At 55.5% G+C, this 8,407-nt stretch overlaps 1 protein-coding gene across 1 annotated transcript in view; it reads left to right on the forward strand.

Annotated features, from left to right (window-relative positions):
• Position 1: 1 nt before the first annotated feature.
• Positions 2 to 8,407, forward strand: part of WRNIP1 (Werner helicase interacting protein 1) — a gene marked incomplete at its 5' end in the record, with an annotated part of 10,690 nt that continues 2,284 nt past the window's right edge. The window contains 5 exons of the mRNA XM_010853015.1: positions 2 to 175; positions 1,883 to 2,074; positions 2,494 to 2,735; positions 6,993 to 7,222; positions 8,161 to 8,316. Coding sequence (XP_010851317.1) covers positions 2 to 175; positions 1,883 to 2,074; positions 2,494 to 2,735; positions 6,993 to 7,222; positions 8,161 to 8,316 — 994 coding nt within the window. The remainder of the gene's footprint in view (positions 176 to 1,882; positions 2,075 to 2,493; positions 2,736 to 6,992; positions 7,223 to 8,160; positions 8,317 to 8,407) is intronic.

Consider the following 8,407-nt stretch of genomic DNA (forward strand, 5'->3'; position numbering starts at 1 on the left):
GGTGCGGCAGCTGCTGGAGGGGAAGCCGCTGGCCGACACCATGCGCCCCGACGCGCTGCAGGACTTCGTGGGACAGGGCCGCGCCGTGGGGCCCGAGACGCTGCTGACGACTACGCTGCTCGAGGCCAGCGAGGTGCCCTCGCTCATCCTGTGGGGGCCACCGGGCTGCGGCAAGGTCAGCGCGCCGTCCCGGCCCTCTGCGGGGGGAGATGGGGGGGTCCGATCAGGGCCCCGAGGCGTCCCGCCCCGCCCTCACCCGCCGGCTGTTAGTAGCCTGATTCTCTGGGAAAGGACAGGTGGCCTGGAGCAGTTTCCCATTCAGGAGTGTGTCCATTCAGTTTTGGAAAAAAAAAAAATGCAAAAAATTTTAAATTTCTGTTGTGCTTCCTTCTGTTTAGCTATCGGGTTTCTTGTTCATTCGCTTTGTTCTTGCAGACAGTTCTTCATCAAACCATGAAACTGTACTTATTTAACAGGGCTGACCTGAGAACTCCTTCCCTTTTCAAGTCGCTTTCATCCACTGTTTTCCATAACTTCTTATGATGCCTTGCCCTTTAAAGAAGACTGGGTGCGTCTTGGTGTCCAGTGCTTTCTTGGAAATTAGCACAAGCCCAGAGGTGGGCACTTAGGATACTGCAATCTAGAGAACAGAGCATTGGAAGAACACTTGAGCAGGAGTCTGAAAGGAGCCTTAAGGAGGCAGGTGTTAAGACTGAAAGAGAGCCAAGCGGTGCTTAAATACATACATTTTATCTGCTGGAAGAGGGAGAAAGCACCACAGAGTGGAAAGCAAAACCCAGCATTAGGTGCAGAAGAGCTCAGAGCTGTGAGATTCAGACGCCTTGATGGTGTTTTCTTTGGTTTTTCTTTCTAGCTTCATCCTCTGTGTGTCTTGTGCTTTCCTTTGGTCAGATTTAACCCACATAGCTCGGTGCTATGCAATAGCATCCTTACTGATTCCCGAGAACTCTACTTAAGATGCTCAGAACCTTTAATCAGATGGAAGAGGTAGAAGAGGCAGAGAACAAGAAGAACACCCCTGGGGCGGTGAGCAGGACGCACTCAGAGAGGACTCGTGGCTGGAAAGGCAGTGGGCTGGGCTGGTCAGTGCAGAGGTGGGTGACCCGTCCCAAGCCAGGCAGGTGTGGCTTCTGGGCTGGGACTTGGGGAGGAGCAGCCGCAGTGTCTGATGGGGCTGTGTGATGTTCAGAAAATGAAATGCCCCCTTGGCACTCATTCCGGAGCACATTTGCCCCTCTTGACCCCCATCCTTACTGCCGCACTGCGATGCCGATAGTAGTAATAAACTTAATGAGAGCATGTGCGTGTGTATGCAGCCCCGCGTAAGCGCCAGGTGCCGATCAGCACTTTTCCTTGTATTTCATCGCTTCCCGGGAAGCGCTGATGGAGGCGTTGCTGCTGCTTTACTCCGTCCACAGCGGACGGTCACAAGTGGTTTAGGGTCACCATTGATCACCCAGTTCAAGTGCTGGTTCTCTTCTGCACTGCCTGCAAGCTTCGGGCTGTGGTCCCCCTGGCCCGGGGGTCTGCGCCTCGCCGGTCGGTGTTGCTGCTCTCTTGGCTGGGCGAGGTCGCACCTGCCACCAGGCTCAGCTGCGTCCATTCAGCAGCTCTTTCCAGAGATTCCGCAGATCTTAGCGTCCCCCGGAAGGCATCAGCGGAGTTAGACATGAAGGAGAGGAGGTTGGGATTAGCTGAGCTTTTAGCTGCTTTTCCTGCTTTATGGGTAGCATTGTCTTTAGTGTGTAAACACACACCGAGCTGTTTCAGCTGGCTCTCCTGCCGGGCGCCGCAGTGTCCAGGCTGCTGGTGGGCATGCTGGTGCCCATCCCTCCGTCTCAGTTCCCGCCCTCTCTCGCAGACCACGCTGGCCCACATCATAGCCAACAACAGCAAGAAGCACGGCATCAGGTTTGTGACGTTGTCGGCAACCAGCGCCAAGACAACCGACGTGCGGGACGTCATCAAACAAGCTCAGAACGAGAAGAGGTTTTTCAAGAGGAAAACCATCCTTTTTATTGATGAGATTCATCGGTTCAATAAGTCTCAGCAGGTACGTGCTCTTCCTTCTGGTCCTTGTGAATGTGGACTTGAGTGTGAAGCCTGTGCGGTCACTGCACAAGGGTTCAGGGTGGGGGTGACTAATTCTCCAGGAGCCCAGGCCCTCCGCCCTTCTTCACGCCTGTTACCCTCACTTTTTCTTAGCATTTTCTTGGTGTCCAGAAAATGCTTCCTCTGTCTGATAAATGAAATTGTAGGTGTATCCCGGGGCTGTTGATATGAGAAAAACTACTTTGGGTCAAGTTTCCAATTTTCAGGCATTTGTAATTGAAACATCAGGACTCAGTGGACAGCTTAAGTTGCTGATCGGATCCTGAACTCAGGATTAGGAAAAGAAGGAACAGCCAGCTCACCCTGGATCCTGCAGGCTGATCCTGCAGGTCAGCGTCTTCTGTTTTCCTTCCTGATCAGGACACGTTCCTTCCTCACGTGGAGTGTGGGACCATCACCCTGATCGGGGCGACCACGGAGAACCCCTCCTTCCAGGTCAATGCTGCTCTGCTGAGCCGCTGCCGAGTCATCGTGCTTGAGAAGCTCCCCGTGGAGGCTGTGGTGACCATCCTAATGCGGGCCGTCAACTCCCTGGGGATCCAGGTGCTGGACTCCAGCCGCCCTGCTGACCCTCTGAGCCACGGCGGCAACAGCAGCTCCGAGTAAGCAGCTCTGGCTCCGGGGGGAGCCCCTGGCTGGGCTGGAGGGCCGGATGAGCAGGGTGTCCTTCCAGGATGGACGGGTGCGTGTGATGCTGGGCTGCAGAGGGGCTGCCCTGTCTCTGCAGATGGAGAGACTACCCGTCCGGGCGCCCCCGAGGCTCCTCCGGCTCTGACTGGCCGCCTGGCCCCTGGCTTAGTTCTCGGCGTTTGCCTTGGTGCTGACAGGTTCTGGGCTTTTCCTGGCACACCTTTTTATCAAGGCTCAGAAAACCTGGAGAGGCTTTTTGATTATTTTCTTCATAGGAGAAACTTACGTCATGAATCTTTTGGAGTTTGTACTCAGATTCCAGTTTTCTTTTTCCTGCAGGTTTTTTTTTTTTTTCCCCTGTAAAACTTTGAGTAAGAATTAGTGTAAAAGTTACCGTAAACTTTTTCGAGTGTTTTTAGGGTGATTGTTGTGCACTCTGGAAGTCAGACTCAATTCCACAAAAGGAAAGAAACTAACTGAAAATGATGCCTTAAAGGCCGTCCGTTTGCTCCGGGTGATGTCTCTGTATCGTGAGAGGCGTGTGAATCGTGGGCCATCGATTGCCTTACGTGGAGCAGGGATCTTTCCTTATTTGGGTTAGAAGCATGCCTCTGCCGTTTGCTCCTGTCCCAGATGCGGGAGGAATTACCTGGGGTGCAGGAAATCCTGGACACGGACAGGGACCCACTTGGGCCAGGTTGCATGGCTTGAGGGTGGAGCTGGGGTGGGAAAGCCACCCACGCCGGGACTGAGGAGCCGAGAGGGGCCTGAGGGCATTGATCATTGAAGCTTCAGTCGTGAAAGCACGTCTCCGGACTCAGGGCACACTTTTCTCTGGGTGCTGGTTGCTGAGGTCCCTGAACACCTCCCTGTCTGTTCTGGGCCTGAGCACCCCTCCTCACCCTCCCCTGAGGTCTCGAGGGGTTTCAGCGTATTTACTCCTCTTGAGGACCCGCGTGGTGTCAGCAGGGTTGCAAGGACCTGGCTTGCAGGGAACTGGCTCGCGGCTGGAACCTCTGTGCAGTGTTGTTCTTGGCAGTCAGTTCCCATCCGGAGACTTGCCTCGTGACTGTCCCGAGCAGCCTTTTATTACTCCAACTTTCTAAAGTTTAGAAAAACTAAAGTTTGGACATGGGTGATCCTGGAATGTGGCTCGTGTGAAAGAGGGGATGAGGAGCCGTTGGGAGACCAGGTGGACTCACCCTGGTGCCCATGACTCCAGACCTGATGGAAGGGATGACGGTGGAGCAGAGCAGACCTCAAACACTCAGGGGAGGACTGCATTTTCCAACTGTGGAAAACTCTCCGTCTCTAAAGGCTGTCTCGCAGCCTGCTCATTGGCCTTTTTCATAACGAACGAGGCCCGCTCACCGCCTGTCCGTGAGGATGGGCTCTGAGACCGCCTGTATGCCTGTCCTCTGCCCACTTCCTGCCCCGGGTATGCGAGGTGCAGTCACTCACAAGGGCGGTCTGTGCCCCTGGGCGCTGACCCGATGGTGGCACAGCGACGGTGATCCACCCCTTTGTCTCTGGTGTTGACAGTTTCCATGATGCCTGTTTTGTAAAAGGATAATACTGAGAGTTCTGAGTACCTGGCTTGCTTTTCAAAATAGCGTTTTATTATGAAGGTTGCAGACTCTGTATGATATGACCCAGTTTTGTTTTCGAAGCTTGACTGGATGGTCACAGGATAGATAGGTACAGGGCGTTCCAGAGGTTCTGCCTGCCCCCAGGCCCACCCCCAGCTCAGTGAGGTGAGAGGTTAGTGGGTGGGTGGCTCGCAGAGGGGGCTCAGCAAGCGCCCTGGCCGCTGCTGTCCTCTCTGGGTGTTGCAGATAAGGATTTGTGGTGTTGTTTTCTTTTATACTTCCCATCTGTCTCAGTTTTTAAAAATACACGTTCCATCCTGAGGCTGTGGGGAAGTTGAAGTCGGCCCACTCGGTGTGCACACGTGGGGCCTGTCGTCCACCAGGCCCTGTGGGTTAGGGACCCCTGTGCTGCAGCCAGTCGCCTCTGAAGGGCGGCCCTGCGACACTGGCTTAGGCCTCCAGCCCCGCGCTCCCCTGGCACCTGGTCCTGTGGGCGCTCTGCTGCCTGCGGCTCCGAGGAGAAAGGCTGTCGGATTCTAGTTCTGGGGCGAGGTGTCGAGGCCGTGTGGGTCTGCCTGCCGCACACAGACAGACAGACACACATATACACACTTGTACAGACACAGTTACACACACACACACACACACACACACTTGTGCAGACACAGTTACACACATCACACACACACATACGCATATACATGCACACTTATACACACATATACACAGAGACACACACACTTATACACACTTATTCAGACACGCATATACATATATCACACACACATATCCAGAGACACACGTACTTATACACACATATACACGCACAGAAACATGTACTTATACACACACACGTATACACACTTATATACCCACATAGAGACGCACTTACACACACATATACACACTTATACACGCACACACACACACACACAAGCATATACACACATACGCATAGACACAGGCAGGTGTGCCCTTCCCGTGGCTCCCCCGAGCCACCGCGCCTCCTCTGCTGCTGGCCCCAGTGTGGGTTGTCTACTGTGGGTTGTCTTTCGTGTGGGTCTAGTGTTTCTCCAGATCGTCCAGAATCCGCTTTGGAAGTGGCTGTCAGCTCTACAAAGAGCAGCGCTGTGGTCTCGGTGTGTATCGTGAGTGTCTGGTCAGGAGGGGCGGCCGGGCCAACGGGAGAGCCGTCCGTTGTGAGCCGACTCCTGGGGGCGGAGAGGCAGCTGGGAGGCTCTGAAGAGGAGTCTCTTCAGAGACATGGCATCTGGGAGACGCCAGAGGTGGGCCTTCAAGGGCAAGTGCAGCCTGGGGTCCTCGACGCTGTCCCCCCAGGGAGGCAGGGCGCCCTCTGAGCACTCCCTGCCCAGCCCAGTGGGGCCTTCGGGGTTGTTCTCCAGGTAGCTGCTTCAGATGATCCGCGTTGATTTATTAATTGCTGTGACATTTCCAGCTGAAGGTTGGCAGGGACACGGCTGAGCTGTAACTTTGAACAGTTATATTTCACTTTGTACGTATGCAGCTAGCCAGAAAGAATAAGATCCCTCTACATAGCTAAAAGTGTTGGACACCTTGTCTAACTAGACAGAATAGGAAAAGTTGCTCAGTTAGACTCGGAGTCACAGTTAGACCTTTTTTACGAAGGTCCACGCGTGGTCAGTACCCCTGTGGCAGCGTGTCCCAGACCAGAGCCCAGGGCCCAGCTCCTGGGTGCTGCTGTGCCCAGAGGGACTGGGGACAAAAATGAAGATGTGCTTATAGAGTTTGTCCCTTAGGATCTGCAAGGCATTGGATCCAGAGACCCCCACCCCCATGGACACCAGAACACGAGACTGGAGGATGCGCAGGCCCCTTCTGTGACAGCCTGATGTTTGCCTAGGACCAGAGCACATCCTCCCATATGTTTGTTTCTCCCAACATTGTTTCTAGGCGACTCATCACGCCTAACAGGATGTAAATAAACCATGTGTAGGTTGTTGCAACCGAGAAGGCATGGCACCCCACTCTAGTACTCTTGCCTGGAAACTCCCATGGATGGAGGAGCCTGATAGGCTGCAGTCCATGGGGTCGCTAAGAGTCGGACACAACTGAGCAACTTCACTTTCACTTTTCACTTTCATGCATTGGAGAAGGAAATGGCAACCCACTGCAGTGTTCTTGCCTGGAGAATCCCAGGGACGGCGGAGCCTAGTGGGCTGCCGTCTGTGGGGTCGCACAGAGTCGGACACGACTGAAGCCACTTAGCAGCAGCAGCAGCAGGTCGTTGCACATAGGTTCTGAATGCTTTGTACTTGGTTGTCAGTGTGCAGCAGACTCAACCTGTGCTTTCTAGAACTATCTGGAATTTTTCCCTCTAATACTTTACGTCCGAGGCCGGTTGAATTCATGCATGTGGAACCTGGAGATGCAAAGGACCGAACGTCGGATGGAAAAGGACCAAACGTCAGGTGAAATAAGCTCGGGACTCAAGGGCGAGGCTCTGCTCAGCTGAGCTGTCTCTGGCCGCTAACAGCACAGGCTTGCCCCAACACCAGGGCTCGGGGTCCCGGACAGCTCGGGAGTGGCCTTTCGGGGATGAGAGGCACAGCGTGCTGCAGGAGGGGGGTGTCCAGAGTGTGACATGCGCTGGTGTTGCAGGTCCTCAGTGCTCATCGAGGACAAGGCTGTGGACACGCTGGCCCACCTGAGCGACGGGGACGCGCGGGCCGGGCTGAACGGGCTGCAGCTGGCTGTGCTGGCCCGGCTGAGCGCCCGGAAGACCTTTGGGAAGAAGGGCGGGCAGAGCTACCCCCCGAGCCGTGTGCTGGTCACAGAGAGCGACGTGAAGGAGGGCCTGCAGCGCTCACACATCCTGTACGACCGGGCAGGTGAGTGAGCACCCGGCCCCCCAGGCAGCTCCGCCTGGAGCCTCCCGGCACAGCTCTGCCTCCTGACCAGGGGGCTGACAGCTGGTGTGGAATCGTGGGAACTCAGGTGTGTGTTTAGTTTAAGTAGCTTGGTTCAGTTGGAGTTCTTTAATGAGAGTTAAAATCCTTAATTCCCTTGTGGCTCAGCTGGTAAAGAATCCGCCAGCAACGGGGGAGACCTGGGTTCGATCCCTGGTTTGGGAAGATCCCCTGGAGAAGGGAAAGGCTACCCACTCCAGTATTCTGGCCTGGAGAATCCCATGGACTGTATAGTCCAAGGGGTCTCGGAGAGTTGGACACGACTGAGCGACTTTCACTTTAATTCTTAAAGGCACAATTAAAAATTAAGTTTACGTAGAAATTGGTGCTTTTATTCTGTGCTATTCTTTTTTTAAATGAATTTTGCCATGTGCATTTATCTGTTTTCATAAAACCGTATTTACAGATACCAAACCTGACACCAGCTCCTGTTTAATCTCTGAGCTGGAATAGTCGACATCATAAGCACAGCAGTCTGTGTGTCTTTATAAAAGACATGGGCGATGAAGAGTCCCCTGTAGACGAGGGTGTGTGTGATTCTGGGCCGTCGTGCTGGAGTCGGATTTCCACTCCTTTAGAAGGAAGTGGGGTCTCCAGCGTGCTGCCTTCATCGTGGACCCGGTGAAGCGTGAGACCGAGGCCCTTTGCAGCGGGCGGGATCAGCACCGCCTCCCCGGCCCCGCGTCCCTCGGCGGCAGCGGCGGCAGCACAAGCCCCTCCGCGGGGCCGGGTGAGGGAGGTGTCGGAGCTCACCGTGCTCAGGCCCTCCTGGGTCCCTTGCTGGCTTGGGCTTCCCTGAGGTCAGCGGGGAGAGGCCTGCGGCGCGGCAGGCGCAGGGCTGAGTGGGGCTCTGCGTGCAGGGGAGGAGCACTACAACTGCATCTCGGCGCTGCACAAGTCCATGCGGGGCTCTGACTCCAGCGCCGCGCTCTACTGGCTGGGTCGCATGCTGGAGGGCGGCGAGGACCCGCTGTACGTGGCCCGGCGGCTCGTGAGGTTCGCCAGCGAGGACGTGGGTGAGTGACGGACGCCGGACGGGGCCTGGGGAGGGGAGGGGCGGAGCCCCGGGAGTGTCCTGGGCGGGGCCGGGGGCGGGGCGGGGCAGGG

The sequence above is a fragment of the Bison bison genome, unplaced genomic scaffold (assembly GCF_000754665.1).
Source record: "Bison bison bison isolate TAMUID 2011002044 unplaced genomic scaffold, Bison_UMD1.0 scf7180017864321, whole genome shotgun sequence".
Classification (NCBI taxonomy): domain Eukaryota; kingdom Metazoa; phylum Chordata; class Mammalia; order Artiodactyla; family Bovidae; genus Bison; species Bison bison.